Source organism: Pithys albifrons, chromosome 23 (genome assembly GCF_047495875.1).
Source record: "Pithys albifrons albifrons isolate INPA30051 chromosome 23, PitAlb_v1, whole genome shotgun sequence".
Lineage (NCBI taxonomy): Eukaryota > Metazoa > Chordata > Aves > Passeriformes > Thamnophilidae > Pithys > Pithys albifrons.
In genome coordinates, this window is record NC_092480.1 from 554,976 (window position 1) to 573,593 (window position 18,618).

The 18,618-nt window shown below is 53.6% G+C and overlaps 1 protein-coding gene across 2 annotated transcripts in view; it reads right to left on the minus strand.

The window, feature by feature from the left end:
• Nucleotides 1–18,618, minus strand: part of SORL1 (sortilin related receptor 1) — a 49,506-nt gene that overhangs the window by 17,630 nt on the left and 13,258 nt on the right. The window contains exons 7-29 of one of the 2 annotated variants that reach the window (XM_071576043.1): nucleotides 17,861–17,959; nucleotides 16,922–17,091; nucleotides 16,594–16,786; nucleotides 14,739–14,856; nucleotides 14,171–14,244; nucleotides 12,503–12,591; nucleotides 12,225–12,403; nucleotides 11,336–11,522; nucleotides 10,173–10,301; nucleotides 9,870–9,955; nucleotides 8,178–8,350; nucleotides 7,832–7,963; nucleotides 7,596–7,687; nucleotides 6,691–6,937; nucleotides 6,112–6,250; nucleotides 5,294–5,467; nucleotides 5,025–5,138; nucleotides 4,182–4,304; nucleotides 3,620–3,739; nucleotides 1,341–1,463; nucleotides 1,008–1,115; nucleotides 455–586; nucleotides 96–227 (exon numbers count right to left, since the gene is read on the minus strand). In XM_071576043.1, the coding sequence (XP_071432144.1) occupies nucleotides 96–227; nucleotides 455–586; nucleotides 1,008–1,115; nucleotides 1,341–1,463; nucleotides 3,620–3,739; nucleotides 4,182–4,304; nucleotides 5,025–5,138; nucleotides 5,294–5,467; nucleotides 6,112–6,250; nucleotides 6,691–6,937; nucleotides 7,596–7,687; nucleotides 7,832–7,963; nucleotides 8,178–8,350; nucleotides 9,870–9,955; nucleotides 10,173–10,301; nucleotides 11,336–11,522; nucleotides 12,225–12,403; nucleotides 12,503–12,591; nucleotides 14,171–14,244; nucleotides 14,739–14,856; nucleotides 16,594–16,786; nucleotides 16,922–17,091; nucleotides 17,861–17,959 (3,133 nt within the window). Of the gene's footprint in view, nucleotides 1–95; nucleotides 228–454; nucleotides 587–1,007; nucleotides 1,116–1,340; nucleotides 1,467–3,619; nucleotides 3,740–4,181; nucleotides 4,305–5,024; nucleotides 5,139–5,293; nucleotides 5,468–6,111; nucleotides 6,251–6,690; nucleotides 6,938–7,595; nucleotides 7,688–7,831; nucleotides 7,964–8,177; nucleotides 8,351–9,869; nucleotides 9,956–10,172; nucleotides 10,302–11,335; nucleotides 11,523–12,224; nucleotides 12,404–12,502; nucleotides 12,592–14,170; nucleotides 14,245–14,738; nucleotides 14,857–16,593; nucleotides 16,787–16,921; nucleotides 17,092–17,860; nucleotides 17,960–18,618 lie in introns of both variants that reach the window. The other variant, XM_071576042.1, reaches the window with a different exon arrangement.

An 18,618-nucleotide genomic window follows, 5' to 3' on the forward strand; every position in this document is an offset into this window, starting at 1 on the left:
GTGCCTAAGTGAAACACGAAGAGGCCAGTGCTCCATGCTCCTGGAATTCAAAGGGGCTGGAGTTCAGTGACAGGAGACCCTGAGGTACTGCTCACCACAGTTTGCTTCATCAGAGTAATCTCCACAGTCGTCCATCCCGTCGCACTTCCACACCAGGCTGATGCACACCCCATTCTGGCACTGGAAGCTGAACTGGTCGCAGGTGCGGTGGAACTCGGGGTCCTGGGCTGCAGGGTGGCAGGAGAGGTTAGTGCAAAGACCAAGGACTTGACAGAAGATCATAGTTGAGGAGGAAGGAGCACACTCAGAGGCACTGATGGATTTATAAGCAGAGCATTGCAGTCTAGAGCCATGACTCAGACCTGGCAGCTGTCTGGTACCCCAGTCCTCTCCATGCCTCTGGTTTCATTCTCTGTCCCACCCCCTTAGCAGAGCTGCCCAGTTCCACACTTACAGCAGCCAGCATAGCTGGCATCTTCGTCGGATCCGTCGCGACACTGGACGATGCCGTCGCACACCATGGAGTGGAACAGGCACTGCTGCCGGTTCTTGCACACGAAATCCATGTAGCGAGTGCACAGGGGCTCTGGAGAGACGGGAGGGCACAGAGGGGGTGGGTGGCACCTCTGCTGCCCCTGGCAGCAGGAGTGCCACCCACGGGGGTCTGCATAGACCTGACTGCAGCAGCTGGATTTAGGAGCTTACAGGAAGCTCCCCAGACAAATGGCTTGAGCTGTGCCCCTGCACAGGCTGTTTTCACCGGATAATGCATCAGGGGGCAACTCCAAAGGAGGGGGCAGTGCTCCCTGAGCGCAGCCCTGGCAGTGCCCTCACTGTCTGTCTGTGCCAGCCTGACTCCTGCGCCTTTGCTGACCCGCCGATTCCCAGGGGGCTCTGTGTGCTGACTGAGGCTTTCCCATGCTCTCCCCAGGGCTTTATTCCCAGAGGGAGTGGCTTTGGCAGCCCAGAAAGGCTGCCAGCCCTCACTGTGGGCCCCTGGTACTCACCACAGTGCTGCTCATCTGACGCATCAGAGCAGTCGGTGATGCCGTCGCAGTGTTTGCTGGTTGGGATGCAGGTGCCATTGGGGCACTGGAAGCCATTGCACTTTTTTTCTGAAATTCAGAATTGTGTGGATGTTGTGTGGGTTTGTTTTTAAGCAGGTTTAGTTAGCTACAAAAAGCCACAGCGCAGCCCCCATTGCCTTCGCCGTGTCTGCTTTTGGAGGGATGGGAATCAACCCCCTGAGTTTACTGCTGGTTCACCTCAGTGGGTGTACAGAAACCCTCCCATGCCAAGGCAAAGCCACACACACAGAGCACACACAGAGCACACATTACCACAGCTGGAAGGGTCCTCATCAGAGCCATCCTGGCAGTCGGTGTCACCGTCACAAGCCCAGCGCTGCGGGATGCAGTGGCCGTTGTGGCACTGGAAGCTGGAGGCCTCACAGGTGTGATAAACTGCTGAAACCAGAGCCAGGGGGACACCTGAGGCTGGGGGGTCACCACATCCCCACTGAGCTGTGGCACAGCATGAGCTGGGTCATGGCACCACACACCCCTGCTCCCTCCCTCTGCACCAGGACCTCATGCCAGGGCAGGTACCAGCAGGCTGGAGCCCTCCCAAAGCTCTCCCAAAGTCAGGAGCTTCTTTTCCTTGAATCTCAGTCCTTGGTGTGCGTGGGCAAAGCTGACAATGGTGGCACCTTGCCAGAGATGGCACGAAATGTCAGAGAAATCAAGCAAGTGCTGTCAGAGCAGCCCAGTCCCCTGTGCAGGGCAGGACAAACTCAGAGACAGCCTTTAATTAAGGCAAACGAGGTTTTTCCGTGTTGCCAAAGCAAACTAGAAATGCAATTCTCCTTTGGGGTTTTCCCGAGGCTCCTGTCACAGAAATATCTGCCTGGGGGGGATCTGGGCGGAAGCAGAGCCCGTGTTGTCACTTTAGAGACAAACGCTGCTCTTCAACCAGGAGAGCGCTCGGAGTTATTTAGAAAGGCAATGTTCAGCTTAATTAAATTGCATGGCACTGAATTTCAGGTTAGAGAGCGACATGCACTTGCAGATATTTCAAACTGGTACAATCTTGTGGCAGTAATATTCTATTAGGTATTCAGCGTGAAATGTAATTATTTTAGATAAGCGCAATAATTGCAGCGGGTGAAGTCAGATGGAATGTTCCTCAAATAATTGTGATCCTCTTAGATAATTTCAACTTCAGGCTGTACAAACCCAATATGCCTTTTGAAGTAGGTTCCTTTCCTGTAGTAATTCTCTCTGGAGAAACTCGTATGAGAGATAAGTGATACCAATATAAATTAAACCTTCTTATAAAGCCACGCTCCTGGAATAGTAATGACCAGGAGCCCCAGAGCTGCAACCCTGTGTGCTCGAGGCACAGCAAATGCCTCAGGGATGAGCACACAGGAGCTTGGGGGCCAGAAAGGGATCTCCTAAATCCTCTCCTAGATCCTCATGCCAGAGCCCCACAACAGCAGCTGCTGCCTCAGTCTGTCCCCAAGGCTCCAGGCTGCAGCCACAGCAACATCCCCAGGGGCTCTCATGGACCCCAAAGGGCTTCCCCAGCCCCATCAGCCCGTTGGATCTCCACCACATGGCATGGAAACCACTACTTTTGTCTTGAAATACCCCATATATTGCTTTATAAATACAAGCTTATATATTTCACTGATGGACTGAGGCGCTGCCCACTCTGAAGTCTCTTCTTAAGCAAATACTTGGGGGTTTGGCTTGGTTGCTTTTGCTTGTTTGTTTGTTTTTTAATGGAAAAGGCCAATACGTTGCTATCTGTTGGCTTTTCTAATGAGAAAAAGGCTGTGTGTGGGTGCTACCCTCAGGAGATGCTGAGGAACATCAGTGTTACACTGCAGTGGTGAGGGTGGGGTTGAGTGTTGTGACTTTAAACTGCAGAGTGGGACTCAAAGGACTTGCTGTGCAGGAGACACAAACTAGGAACAATATTATTTCTGGCAGCCAGGTTGCATCAATAGGAGTTGTAAGTGAAACAAAAGCAGGTCTTCCATGTGTGACTCCCTCATAGGACACCCTTTCAGGTTTTCAAGCCCATGAAGCAGTGAGGCTTCTAGAAGAGGAGGCAATTCCTGAATTAAATTTGCCTCTTCCTCAGATCAATTAATTGTGGACAAGCTGCAAAGAATGTGCCTGCTTTCTGCAACAACATTCAAGTGGCAGAAAAGAGAGTTGAAGCTGTGAAATGCTGCCCCTGCACACTGGCCTGAGTGCTGCCTTCCTGCAACACAGGAGCCCTTTTTGCCAGAAGAATCCTCTGGCTGCTTGGCAGCCACAGACCTGCTTCCCATTCCATGGAGCTTTGCCTGCTGGTGCAATCTTGCAAGTAAAAAGCAAAGCTGGATCAGTGTGTGAACATCTCAAAGCTGTCAGCAAACTCCCAGCGAGCCCTAAGGCACTGGAGGAGAAACCCTTGGGTTCTGGAGCATCCCATCACCCCAAGGTGAGCTCAGCTGGAGGCTCCAGCAGGCAGGGAAACTGAGGCACGAGGTGTTGGCCAATGTCTCACGGGCTGTAAGCAGTGAGTGTTTGCAGCAGAGGGTTCCTGGTCACATCAGAGCACTCACCAGTGCAGTTGGCTTCATCAGACCAGTCCCTGCAATCGTTGTCCCCGTCACACATCCAGGAGAGGCGGATGCACATCCCTGAGCTGCAGCTGAATTCATCATTCCTGCACTGGTGGGCCTCTGCAAACCAAACACTTGGCTTCAGGTCCTGGGGACTACCCAAGGAGCAGAGTGGGACAGCTGGATGGTAACGACACAGAAACCTCCCAGCGAGGAGAAGAATCAGCACATGGCCTGGCTCTCTTCTCCTGTCCCTCCTTTCCCAGTACATGATGGTCCTGTCCCCCATTTCCCAGCACCCAGTACATGATGGTCCTGTCCCCCATTTCCCAGCACCCAGTACATGATGGTCCTGTCCCTCACTTCCCAGTATCCAGTAAATGATAAACAGGCAGCTGTTAGCCTGGATGAACAAGGGGATCTGGCCAAACACTGCCTTGCCCTACAGCATCTCTGAGCAGCCCCCTGCACGCACCCAAAGGAGTAGCAGCCCTGAGCAGCACAGATGCTGGAGAGCTTTCCCTCCTGGCCCACGGGAGGAGGCTGGGGTGAGGGCACTCACCACAGTGACTTTCATCACTGTTGTCCCCACAGTCATCCTCCAGGTCACACTTGTAGGACAGGGGGATGCAGGTTCCCGAGCCCTGGCAGCGGAACTGGGTCTCGGCGTCGCACACGGTGGTGGCTGATGGAGAGGGGGGAAGGAGGAGGAGAAGGTGTTAAGGTGGGGGTTAGGAAATGGTTTCTGCTGCCTGAGTGTGTGTACTCAGAGCAGGAGGTGAAGGGAGAGGGACAGCATCCTGTGAGCTTTGCTCAGTGCAGCCCGAGTTACTCCTCTGGTATGTTAATGCCATTTTTAGGTGCTCTGAGTAAAGCAGAGCAGAGGGGTTAGTTTTCTGTCTGGGTGTAAGGACTGAAGCTCCTGATGTCCACCCCCAAGATAGGGGCAGTGCCTCCCTGCCAGAGAGCAAGAAGCTGAGGCTGTAGAGCTGCCTGCTTCCCACAAAGGGCATTGAAACCACTGGTGGCTGGAGGAGACGGGGCAGCCAAAGGAAGGGAAAAACTGGGCATGAGTGTTGCTATCTAAGGCAGCATCAATGTGCCAGACTGGTGACCTCAATTAGCTTCAGAAGATAATTACTGCAGGAGACAAACACAGTTGGTATCAGTCTCACTGAATTTTAGACAAGGACACCCGAGCTGGTCAAGGGGGAAATACTGGCCCTTGTGGGACACAATTCACCCAACTGGCTTTGGATGTCTATCAAAAGAGGTGAGTTACACCCCTCAAAGCTCCTCTTGCTCTCCCTGACTGTGAAGAGAATGTAGCCCTTCAGCTTGGATGTGATGCCAACACATCAGACACCTCAATCTGGACAGGCCAATGCCACCACAGGACACTCACGGCAGTTCTTCTCATCGCTCATGTCCCCACAGTCATTGTCGTTGTCACACTGCCAGATGCTGTTTATGCAGTTCCCATTGGAGCATCTGTACTGGTTTGGCAGACACGTGTTTTCTGGTGCAAGAGGGAAAACAAAAACCAGTTGGCATCAGGCTGGGCTTTCACAAATGGGCTCTACTCCTCCTCAACAGAGGGAAGGTCATGCTGACCCCTCCCAAGGGCAGAAGAGGCCTCAGCATAAAGCAGCAGCAAGAACCAGGTGGTTTTACCTTCCTTTATGCAAGTGTTGTTCTTCATGAGGTAGCCACGAGGACAGTCACACCTCAGCTCCCCCGTGGGCAGCAGGGTGCTGGACACCCCCTCGGGGCACTTGCAGCTCCTGCCGTTGTTGGACCTGGGCAGGCAGAGCAGGCTGCAGGGCTTGGAGATGCAGGCGTTCTCCCCTGGAGCCAGGGCAGGGAGGAAGGGACACTGTCAGGACACGGGGCTGGGAACACCCGATTTCCCCCGCCAGCCCAGGCTCCGGAGCCAGCTCTGCACTGCTGAGTGCTGAGGGGCCTCAGGAATGCACAGAGCCATCTGCTCCAGGGAGTTCAAGGACTGCAAACGTCCTCCCCATTTCCTGCTGACAGGCAGAGCCCTTTTATGGTCCTGTACCCATCTGAAAATGTGTATAAATCAGCACATTCAGCACACAGGGGCTGCTGCTACCTCCCTGCAGCCCAGACAGATGGCTCAGTGGAGGACAAAGTTGGTGAAGCTCTGACACACCATTATTTTTTGGCCCATACAACACTTTGCATGGAAAGGCCATGGTCTGTGATCTAAACTATAAGTGCCACCACAGCTGAGTGCTCTATGAATTCTCTCCTGATCTGGAATATCCCTCCTGGCAGGCAAAAAGCATCATATACCCTTCATGGAACTTGCTCCTTATGACTGTGCCTGAGAGCTTCAAACCCTGCAGGAATGAGGACATATTCAGGTGCATGAAATGCAAGCCAGGATGGGCCTGGGAACCTTTGGAAATGGGGACTGTACAATTTCTAAATCTCAAGAAAGACCATCTGCACACTCACACTGTTACCTGTTGTCTTTCCTCTGTAAAAGATTTTCATGTCCATGATCCCATTTAATCGGCCCACTAAGATCTCCATTCTCGAGCCGCTGGTTTTGGATGCTCTGAAAATACTCAGCTGTGACCAGTCATTCCAGTAGATTTCATTCTGAAACACAGATCTTTGCTCTTAGTGTGGGGAGCACAGCACCAGGGCTGTGCTCATCAGCAGTGCCTGCACCAAGCACTGGATGGGGGGCACATGGAGAGTGCAAAGTGTCCCCAGTTGAAGTGGGAGGAGAAGAGGAAGACCTGAAGTGGGATTGGAGCAGGAATGGAGTGGCAAATAACAGATGGGAGATAGTGCAGGGGACCTCCTTGGAAATGCTGCACACTATTGGATGTTGGTCCTGGGTTTAACTGCACCTGCCGGCTCATTCCAGGGATTTGTGGGAATGTGCCAGGAGCAGAAAGAGAGAAAGCATCCTGCCCTCTCCAAATGACATGCCCAGCCTCCAAGTGACATCCCCAGCCTCCAAATTCGGTGTGCTCAGTGCTCCTCCACCACCAGCCTCAGAGCCCTGAAACGTGTGCTGCCAGGAAACAAACCTTAAATACAGCAATAGCATAAGGGTGAGGGAGGCTGTCCAGGATCACAGATCTCTGCATCCCGTTGAAGTCGACCCTCTCGATCCTGTCCATGTAGGCTTCGGTCCAGTAGATCCAGTGGTCATCCACAGAAATGCCGTTTGGCCACCGCACCCCCTCCGAGACGATGCACCCGGCCAGTGACCCATCCATGTCACTCCTGTAGATCCCAGCTCTGGAGTCCCCCCAGTCTGTCCAGAACATCAACCTGACAACAGGCAGAGGTTACTCGAAATCATCACTGAACAGCTCATCAAAAGGAACCAGGCCTTGAAGCAGAGGTTTGAATGCTTTACATTCCGTGTCTCTTGCACAACACGACTTTGAAAGGGGAGCTCTGCAATTCTAATGAACTCCACCAGCAGATCTACGAGCAGCACAGAGGCTGATGTAGCTGCCAGCTCTGTGGTGTGAGTGCAGCTGCAGGTTACCTTGCTGTGAACTGCTTTGCTTTAGCACAGATGCCTGAAGACAGCCCGGGTTTGTCAGGGCTACGTTTGCAGCCACAGCAAAACCCTGCTCAGAAAGATGCAATTTGCATTTGGCTCCTGAATTCGAGCACTGCTCAGTTTCTCACACACATCACTGCAGCTCTGCCCACTGACCAGACCAGTCTGACTGGCAGGAAAAGTTATTTACTAGTAGATATGTAGGGGTAGGAAAGAATAAACAGTTTGTGATCTCTGCTCTGAGGTTGCTGGTGGCTCAGTTGGGTATGTGAGGGCTCCACGGGGCAGGACTGTGAGCTGGACCCGCTGTGTTGTGTCTGTGCCCCCATCCCTCTCCCTCCCATTTGCCTCTTGGGAGTCAGTGGTGGGATCAGCACAGTTTTCCTGGGGAACACCAGGGCAGGGGCTCTTTCTTACCCGTCTCGGGGAACCAGAGCGAGGGCTCTGGGTCGCTCCAGTATGGAGGAGTTGAGGACGGTCAGTCGCAGGTCTCCGTCTGGATTGGCAACCTGGACCAAAAACCAAAGCCAGGAGGGGGGTGTTTGCTGCTCTGCTTCAAGTGACAGGAAATCTGGGGCAGGTCATTATCGCTCCCTGATAAAATATGCACTGCCCCAGTCATGTCTTTGTAGCACAGATGGGCTTAGTTGTACCTCAATTTTGGGAATCCCAGCATTGACCCAGTAGAGCAACTGGCTGAGAGGTTCGAAGGCCAAAGCTTCCACTGTCTCCAGCCCGGTGCTTATGATTATTTCTTGCCCAGAGCTGCCATTGAGGCAAAGACGCTGAAAATAATTAGTAATAATCAGAATAAAAGAACTTCCTTAGGCGGAAGGTGAGCGTGGTCAGGTGTGTGAGGCAAGCAGAGACAGACAGCTGGGAGGGGAGGAGCACCAAGACAAACATTTGCACTTCAGGGTGTGGGTGCAACAGCCTGGTGGCAGGAGGTGATGCCGGGGGCAGCCAGACCCACAGCAGCCTCTCCACGCCCCAGCTCACCTGGATAATGTCCAGAGTGACGTCGGCCCAGTACAGGCAGTTGTGCTCATAGTCAAAGTCAAGGGCAACTGCCCCTCTGAGCCCAGCCAGGGGCAGCTCCTCGCTGGTGCCAGAGGCCAGGTCGTAGCGGTGGATGGAGTAGCGGGTGGCGTAGAGAATGAACTCGTTCTCCTCTGCAACAACAGCCAGGACCTGACTTAGTGGCCAGTTTAGGCTACTCAAGGGGCAAAAAGAAAATAGCAGGTATTTTGTGACCCTGGGCTGCACTTTTTAGCACCTCAGGGTGAGACTCCTGGGCTAAGTGGGATTAGGTTAATGAGAACATGGGTCTGGGAACACACTGTGGCCATTGTCTGCTCCAGGAGGAGGAGGCAAGGGCAGCAAAAGTGTGACCCCCTCCTTCCCATGTTATCATGCTGCCAATGAGAAACAAAATACTCATCTTCTCTTCCTCAAAAATCCCATAAAAAAGGTAAGAGTGATGTAACTCTACAAGTCCTGAGGGACACCAGCACCACAGGAAATATCCCAGAGCAGGTTTTGTTTCTGAATTGTGTCAGATCCAGTGTAATGAGATCCTGGGCCGGGACAGAGTCCCCTGGGCATTAGCACACTACCAGTCAGGTCCAATAATGCTATTAATGACTAAAGCTAATGTCAGTAAGTAACTCTGGCTGTGCATCCCTAATGAGATTATACGGAGATATGAAACAGATACTGTACATGAAAGTGTTACCATGGTGCGAGCCAACCCGGAGCTGAGGACGATCAGCAACTGCTCTGGGAACACAGCACTTCAAAGGGCAGCCCGGTGGGGATGGCAGGTTTAGTTTGCAACCAGCAGGGCCCTTCTCAGCAGGACCAGCACAGCTCTCCAAATAGCCCAAGAGGGCTCAGAGGGGTGAAAAACGTGTCATGCTCTGAACGAGGAGTCAATCTAAGCACAGCATTGGCAAGAATCCCAGCAAGGGAATGTTTCCCTAGGCTGTTCTGCACCTGGAATATCTTTTGCACCCTGAAAAGTCTTAGGACAGTGCAGGGAAACCTCCTGCTCCTCTGCTGAGGAGCCCCTGCCCTGCCTCAGGCTCTGGAGCTGCAGCACAGCACATGCTGATCACGCAGCTTGTGACGGCAGATTAAATTAAAGCTGTAATGAGCAGAATGCAAATAACATTGGCAGCACAGGGGCATGAGACTGTTTCAGTGCCTTGTATCTTTGAGAGGAGAAAACAAGGCTGGGGGTTAAGTTTGGCAGGGATGGGCACAAGGACTGAGGGGAAGCTCTGCCTTGACCTGGCCCCAAACAGTCCCAGTTCAGCTGCATAAGGTGGCCTGGCTCAGGGTGGGGCCTTCCCAAGGGTTTCTCCCAGGATGAGGATATCTTTGATCTAACTCCTGCCTTTCTGGTGGGGTTCACACCAGCTACAGCAAGGACATGGGCAGGATAAAAGGGTTCCTGCCTGCAGCCTGCCCTGTGGGACTCAGAGCAGAGGCTCTGCACCTCCTGAGCAGGATCCTCAGGAGCCCTCTGGCTGCTGGAAAGAACAGATGAGGATTTGTAACCCACCAAGGCTCCTGTGTCACAGGTTTTGACTGTGAGCCCTCTGGGAGTTTGTGTATGGTCCCTGAGGCACCAGCCAGGGGCCTCATGAATGAAGCCCTTGTGCCCAGAGCAGCCCTGCCCGTACTCACCCGCCAGCGGGCACGGCACCAGCTCCCCCTCGAGCCGCGACTCGATGTCTCCACCCGCACAAGTGTCCCCAGAGATCTTTCTGTAGCTGCAACACACACACTTTATTTCGTGGAAACTCTTAACAAACCATCCTGTGCAGCCTCAATAAGCAGCAGTGTTTAATTGCAATGTATGTCCAAACATGCCAGTTGTTTACTGCCACTCGCAGGGTGGTTTTGTGGTTGGTTTTGGGTTTTCAACCACCAATAGGATAAATCCCAGCATGTGGGAGATCAGGTTGCCCTCCCAAGTACAGCACATACCCTCGAGTCTTCCTGTAGGTTGAGCCAACAGGGCAAGGGACTGGTGGGTCATATGGTTTCCCAGCAAATTCAGGGTCAGGTTCACAAACTTCTAATGATAAGTCATCACTCAGTTTAAAGCCAAAATCACTGCAAAGAGAAGAAAGATGTAAAGAGGGACATGGGGAAGTGAAAAATGCAGCCATGCTACACAATTACTCTGCTCGATTTCTGCACAGAAATTTTAGGAACCTCAAGTGTCTCAGAAGATCATTCATTTATTATCAGCATTTAGCTGCATGGAATATCTCAGAGCCAGACAGGACGTTTCAAGAACGTTCTGCAAAACAAGTTTGCCAATGACTGAGCAGACAGGGGAAGGTGAGACAGCAAGGCAGAGCTGGACAGTGTGCTCTGAAAAGCTGGCTGCAGACTCCAGTTCTCCTGGCTGGCTTAGGACACTGCTCTGCCTCTTGGCTTGTGCTGTTGGTAAAATGGGAATTACAGTGCAGCAGTTCTTTGGAAAACACTGTGGAAGGGGTTATGCCAACCTGATTTTGCAGGGAGCTCAGATTCTGAGGCAGGAATTGGATTTCACCAGCTCTATTCTCAGTCTGCTCATGATGAGCCAGACTGAAGTGTCTGTCTTGGTATCTCCACATCAGGCAGATGTGGGCTGGAGCAGTCTGGTGTGAGCTCCACTGAAAGCCCAGCCCCTGGAAAGCAGTTCACTTTCTAACCCCAAACCTTTGCACCAGATTTCCAGAGTGTGTTTCCTAATCCTGAGAGCTGTGCAGTGTCAGTGATGTGCAAAGTGCAGACACAGTGATCTGGCAGGGTCAGTTGCATCTCTGTGGCTGAAGGGTTATAAAGCTTTTTAGTGGAGGATCCCCATGTCATGGGAAATTGTCCACCATCATTTAAAAGGTGATGGAGTAACAATACTTTCCTCTTTCACAGAACCTTTCAGAGGCTCCCAAAAGGCTCTAAAGACATTAATTACATCTCACACCCCGTTATTAATGAAAGGATGTTCTCAGACTGTTCAGTTTCCTCTTTGCTATAAAGTGCCGCAGCGACACCCAGGGCTACGTAAATTGGATGCTTGTTCCTTTTGGGTGATTGGTCACAGACACTTATCCCAGACTTACAATCCAGACCAAAAGGAATTCATTGGTATTTACCATTCAAAGTCTTCCCTCGTACAAGAGCAGTTGGAGAGCATGACAGGCCTGTCAAAATCTTCCCCATTGAAACAGGTCGCATGAGGAGTCCTCCTTTTGAAAACGGTTTTGTGCCCCAGTAAACACTCATTGCCTCGCTCATCCGAGGGTGACCACAGCTTGTAGTCATTCTCTGTGCAAGGAACCCCTGGGAGAAGAAACAAGGTTGGGGCAGAGAAAGGTGCAGTCCCTGCAGCCCCCCAGACAGGTGTAAAGGCAAGAGAGATGCAGTCCCAGGATGTCTGGAGGGAGGGCAGGAGTGCTGCCATCCAGCCACACAGCACAGAAAAGCCCTTCCCCTCTCCCTCCTCCCTCCTCTGTCACAGAACAAGAGGCTTCCCCCAGTCTGCAAAGCCCTATCCCTGTCCCAAAGGAAGAGCAAAGCCAAAAGCAGCTCAGAGCGTGCAGCAGCACGTGGGGACAGGAGGCAACAAGCAGCTCTGTGGCACTGACAGTGAATCTGTGATGCCTCATTTAAATGAAGTTGTTCTGGTTACCAAACAGATCTGTTCCTAACAAAACGTCAAGGGAATCAGTTATAAATTTTAGTCAAGTAAATTCCTCTGCTGGGTTTAACTGTGCTTTGATTAAAATGCTGCCTTGCAATCAAAGCTGAAATGGGTTATAAAACATTCATAGGCACAAGCCTTCAGAAGGAATTTTTTTTTCCTCTTTTCCTTTTCAACAAATTCCTCAGTGAGGAGGGAAGGGAATGCCTTCAGCAGCAGTGTCCACATGGACACGAGGCACAGAGCACCCAAACACAGAGGGTGGTTCCACAGCCCCTGCAGGAGATGCCCTCTCTGGACACAGCCACCCTCAACAATGGCTCTGCAACGTGTCCCCTCACCCAGCACATCCGTGGTGTTGATCTGAAGGATCAGCCAGCTGTGGCCATTCTCTTTGTAGGAGCCAAAGATGGTGAATATGGTGCTCTTCTCGCCGGGCTCGGTCAGCAGCCCGTACACAAACACCGGCTTCTCCGAAAACGTGAACACCTTCCACGTTTCCCCTTCGTTTGTGCTGTACCTGCAGAGAGGAGATTGGGAGAGGAGCCAGGGGCAGGTCCTGCCTGCTGCAGGGCACTCTCCCCCATCCCCAGGAGCAATCCCTGTGCCTCACACTCACTTGAGCTGGTCAGTCTCAGTGCCTTGTGCAATGGCCACGAGGATGCCACCGTGGTCACCCCAGGTGTAGTAGTGGGGTCCAGACAGTGCCTGGAAGAGAAACAGTGCTCAGGGGTGATCAGAGCCATGCTGAGTGAAGGGAAAATGGCTGGCAAGTGTGCTTTGTCAGAAACACTGCCTGACCCGAGCCAGTGCTTCAGCCTGGGCCAAACTAAGGACCTGGAGGCACCAGCCATTGACGTGTTTATGGGACACCATCTGCAGAGGAGAGCAGCCAGCCCAGTTTCCCTATCAGCTCTGTGCAAGAGCTGCACTGAGCCCTGGACTCTGCTCCTCCACCACTGGGTGCAGGGAAAGAATCAGTGGAAGAAGTGCCATGACATGAAACCAGAGTCCATCTCATTTGTCCTGTCTGCAAGGCCTTCCCAGCACTTGGCAGCGACTCGCCACATTCCCAGAGCAGTGCTGGTTCTCAGGCTGTGGAAGGTCTTCTGAATGTTCAGGCAGAAGTGGGGCCATGGCATGCAGAAACAAGCCCTGGAGACAATTCATAAATCCATTCCACGGAAGGAAACTTGTATTTCACGCTCACCTCCACCACAAAATCACCTTTGGTTTCCTATCCAAGGAGTCCAGCGCAGCTCTGGATGAAAATGGGAAGCATGTACATGCCTGAATGTGCTCACAGGATGTGCTGTCACGCTTGGGGATGTTCTTACACAGGGCACTGAATGTACGTTCGCCCCTCTCTGTGCTGAAAGGTCCCAGCAGAGATGGGGAGAGCAATGAGCCCTCCAGCCTCCTTGCCAAAGCCTGGGGGAAGGAGCTGTGCTGCTGCTTCTCAGCTGAGGAACTCCGTGCTGGGTCATTCTGCTCCTCTGCTCCCCAGACAAAGGGCCCCCATCAGGCCGGGGCTGGGTGTTTAACTGTGGGTCAGAGCTCCCTTGGCATGTTTAACTGCTCTTCAAGGCAGACCTGCCTGTAGCCAGGGGAGGCTGGCACCTGAAAGGTTGGGGTTTGGATACAGGACTCCAAGGAACCCCATGGCTGCTCCCCAGCTGGATCTTGGAGCCTCTGAAGCACTTTGGCAGCAGCCAGACCTGTGGTGTGTCCCCACCGCTGCTGCAGCTGCCCAGACCTCACCCAGACCACACAGCACTTACAGCAGGAGAGGGAAGCTGCTTAAGTCCAAGGATTAAATAGCTTGCAGATGTTGAAACACCGCATTACACTGGCTGCAGAGTGCACAGGCAGACCACAAGTACTGCCACAAACCAGAATATCCACTCAGTAAACCGAGCACAGCATCCTATTTTTCTGGAAGACGCCGGAGCCTCTCCAGACTCTCACACACCATGTCCTGACTGTCAGTCCCAAATAAAAGAGGCCCAGTGACCTGTGCTGAGGGCAAGGCCTGTCAGGTGAGAAGGAGTAGAGGAGGGAGCTCTCCTGCTTTTGAATCCATCAACTACACCAAGAGGTTCACTTACAACCAATCCATGCCTGGTCCTTCATTTCAAGACCATTTTGCTGTGGTTTAAAGGAACATTCATCACCTCCCAGCTCCACATGGAGGTGAACTGTAATGTCATTTCTGTATATTGATGGCAACATTCTACTTGCTCCACCACCACCTTGGCTGATCTGGTGAGAGTAAGAGCAGCCTTACCTCCCTCCACCTCGCTCCAGCACTGCTTGAGACATAGACATTGGTTTTCCTTGCCATGTTCTTGCCAATGGAGCCTAAGAGAATGGGAGAAATTGTTCTTCTTGAGAAATGCAAAGTCATTGCTAAATATGAAGTCAGACATCTCCAAACTATTTTGTCTCTGATTAAGGAGCTGATTTTTCACACTACAAATTAATGTCTTCAAAAGCAAATATTTTAAAGACTATTCCACATTTTAAAAGCAGATGGGGAAAAACCCATGGCTATAAACACGATTAAACAAAGTGTGTGTTCCTCAGTAAAAGAGCGAGGAATTTCAGGAATTTCTGAATCTTTGAGGAACCTTCATGTGGATCAGGGAAGAGGATCAGAACAGAGCAGGTCTCAGGTCACTGTGCTGCAGTAAAATGTTCACACTGTAATTACTGTATGGGGACTGCAGCAGAGGAAGGACAGCAAAATGCACAAGTTAATTGCATTTTATAACCTGCTTATACAAACTAGACACTGCCAAGTTCCTCATGTCCTGACAACAACAAACCCCAAGCCAAGGGAAGGGAAGAGCTACCGGTGGCGATGATCAGTCCTGGTGCTGACTCCTTGGAGAGAATGGGCATCCTGCGCAGCTGGAAGTTGAGCAGCTGGCTCAGGCGCTGGGCCAGGTGGAGAGAGCAGCCCTGGGACAACTGGGAAGCAAAAGGCAGGGGCATTAACCTCCCTCCCACTCCTGCCCATGCCCACGTCCCACATAGTCACAGAATATGCCAAATTGGAAGGGACTCACAAGGATCATCAATCCAACTCCTGGCTCTGCACAGGCCCATCCCCAAGAGTCACCCCCTGTGCCCCAGAGCATCATCCAAACACTCCTGGAGCTCTGTCAGCTTTGGGGCTGTGCCCACTGCCCTGCAGAGCCTGGTCAGAGCCCACCACCCTCTGCGGGAAGAACATTTTTCTCATCCCCGTGGTTTCGTATCTTTCTTACACTGTGGTGCCCAAAGCTGCCCCAATATTGCAGGTGAGGCCACGCCAGTGCAGAGCAGAGTGGGACAATCTCCTCCTTTGCCTGCCCAGTGATGCTGGGCCTGATGCCCCCCAGGAATCGTGGCCAAGTGCCCATTGACCAGGACCCCCAGGGCCCTTTCCCGGCACTGCTTTCCAGCATTCCATTGCCCAGTCTGTCCATGCCCCATCCCAGGTGCAGACCCAGCACTCTCCTCTTGGAAAGGTGAAGAGGGACTGCTTCCTCCTTCATGGCAGGATTGCTGTTTCAGCCTCTTTTCATAGAACCACTAAGTTTGGAAAGCAGCCCAAGACCACCAAGCCCAACTATCGACTACCACCACGATCACCACTAAACCACCTCCTCAAGAACTTTTGGTCACTGTTTGTGGGTAGCCCTGCCCCGTGCCCCCTGCAGTACCTGGCAGGTGATGTTCTGTGGGTAGCCCTGCCCCGTGCCCCCAGCAGTACCTGGTGGGTGATGTTCAGTGGGCAGCCCTGCCCCGTGCCCCCTGCAGTACCTGGTGGGTTGTGTTCTGTGGGCAGCCCTGTCCCGTGCCCCCTGCAGTACCTGATGGGTGATGTTTCGTGGGCAGCCCTTCCCCGTGCCCCCTGCAGTACCTGGTGGGTTGTGTTCAGTGGGCAGCCGTGCCCCGTGCCCCCTGCAGTACCTGGCGGGTGATGTTCAGTGGGCAGCCCTGCCCCGTGCCCCCTGCAGTACGTGATGGGTGATGTTCTGTGGGCAGCCGTGCCCCGTGCCCCCTGCAGTACCTGATGGGTGATGTTTCGTGGGCAGCCCTGCCCCGTGCCCCCTGCAGTACCTGATGGGTGATGTTTCGTGGGCAGCCCTGCCCCGTGCCCCCTGCAGTACCTGGTGGGTTGTGTTCTGTGGGCAGCCCTGCCCCGTGCCCCCTGCAGTACCTGGCAGGTGATCTTTTGTGGGCAGCCCTGCCCCGTGCCCCCAGCAGTACCTGGTGGGTTGTGTTCAGTGGGCAGCCCTGCCCCGTGCCCCCTGCAGTACCTGGCAGGTGATGTTCTGTGGGCAGCCCTGCCCCGTGCCCCCTGCAGTACCTGATGGGTGATGTTTCGTGGGCAGCCCTGCCCCGTGCCCCCTGCAGTACCTGGTGGGTTGTGTTCAGTGGGCAGCCCTGCCCCGTGCCCCCTGCAGTACCTGGCAGGTGATGTTCTGTGGGCAGCCCTGCCCCGTGCCCCCTGCAGTACCTGGTGGGTTGTGTTCTGTGGGCAGCCCTGCCCCGTGCCCCCTGCAGTACCTGGCAGGTGATGTTCTGTGGGCAGCCCTGCCCCGTGCCCCCTGCAGTACCTGATGGGTGATGTTTCGTGGGCAGCCCTGCCCCGTGCCCCCTGCAGTACCTGATGGGTGATGTTTCGTGGGCAGCCCTGCCCCGTGCCCCCTGCAGTACCTGGCAGTCGATGTGCTCCCCATAGTGTGTGTGCTGCGGGGGCTGCAGCGGCTCCCACGTGCCGCCCTTGTCGAAGGTGATGACGGAGCTCATGTTCTCCTCGCTGAAGGAGCCGTTGAGCAGCGTCGCGATGTACACGCCCCGCACGCCCTCCACGCGGTGCAGGTCTGCGAAGGGCTCGTTGGCAAAGTACCTGGGAGGAAAGGCAGAGCTGGGATCAGAGAACCATAAATCACAGTCTCCACGGGTCTGGGGAGCTGTCAGCAATTTGATCAAACACGTGACTTTGGCCAATGCTGTCATTTCCCACAGGTGTGTCCCACGTTACCTGACCAAGGTGTCACTCCCAGCTCCTCCTGGGCTGTAGTAGAGCACGTTTTCCAGAGACAGGGAGAACTTCAGGCCTTCTGCCTCCGAGATGTAGAGGTTGGTTCGGTTGTTGTCGTGGCTGACACACACAAACACCTGGTCCTCTGAGGCATCAGCAACGTAATATTCCTTTGGGGAGTGGGTGACAGTGAGCAGGCTCCATGTGCAGGCAGGCAGGGTGTGCACAGCCTGCTTTAGTTCCCTCTCACCTAGCTGAGAGCATTCTGCCCCCCACCCTTCTGTATTTTTCCTACTCAGCAAATAGAAAATCTTCACTTTGCTTTTCCTTTTGTGTTTCTCCCCCAGGGATTCCTGTCCTCTGCTCTGCACAACCCACTGGCAAAGCCCTCCAGAAGCAGGGCTGGGTGCCAGACTCATTGGTGCTGGATCTCTCTGATGGACCCCAGCGAGGCTGGGAGCGTGTCCCACTGCTCTGGCAAATGCTGAGAGCCTGCTTCTCATACCCTCCTGGGTGCCCATGGGATCACAGCCCCTGGCAGTGCCCTGGGCTCCCTCACCCTGCACAGAATTGGGGGCTACAGGTCATGGCAGCAGAGCTCAGCGACCCTGCACCCCACGCCGTGCTGAGAGGTAAGGTCCCCAAAAGCAGAGTCAGGGCAGTGGGCTCAGTCCTCTCTGGGCATCTGGGCCTTGCTGCCCTTGCTGCCAACCTCCATCCCCAGTGCTGAGGGCAGCTGGCTGACTGTCCAGGCACCATCGTGCAAAACACAGGATTGTCCTAGTGGGAAGTTTTCCTCAGCCAACCCCCCAGCAGGGTTATATGAGGTCCCTTCCCACTCCTGCAGCGTCTGCTGGAAGACAGCAAACCAGTGCTGATATTGGAGGGTGTCCTTGGCACGGGAGGGACAGCGGAGGCTGCTCAGGAAGCCCCACTTACCTTAATTGGGTGCTTGGTAACGAACTGTGCCACGCGCATCGGCTTGCGGTTGAAGGAAACCCAGAGCTGGACCGAGGGCTGGGAGCTGCCAGGCAAACGCTGTGCAGGGCACAGGCACAGGTCAGGAGCTGCTCTCACCCCTCAGATCTCCCTCATGTCCAGCAGGGGCCAAAAGGCAGGCTGGGATAACCCAGTGCCTGGGACTGCCCCTCCCTGCGTGTGGGCAGAGAGAGGCTGGGACTGACCATGGGAACTGCTCAGGGTTTAAACTGCCAGTGCTCACCAAGAGGCAAATTGCCCTTTCTGCTCAGTCAGGTGCAGGCAAGGAGGGTGGTTTTAATTCCTCTTTTTTCTGCAGAGCAGCCTGTCCCTTCCTCCCTATTTTTAACAATTTGTGCAGAGTTAAAGGCACCAGCATGGAGCCAAGAAAGCCAAAAGCTGGGGGGCAATCCTGCAGGATGCCAATGGCAAGAACCTAACCCCAGACTTAGGCTCTAAAAATAAGCAGCCTGGATGCTGCCAGGCTCGGTATCACTGAGCAACCACAGCCTCCCATGGCAAGGAGTGAAAGCTCTGCCCCCCAGCCTGTCCTTTCCCTGCTCCTGCTGCGACCCAGCTTCGATGCAAGTGCCTCATTTCAGAGCTGAGACTGTAATTTCCATATCAGGGGGGTGCAGTGGCCTCCTCCTGCCTCAGTGTTTCCCACCAGCCCTGCCTCGGTGTGGAATGCAGGTGATGTTCTGATATTTTGTGTAACA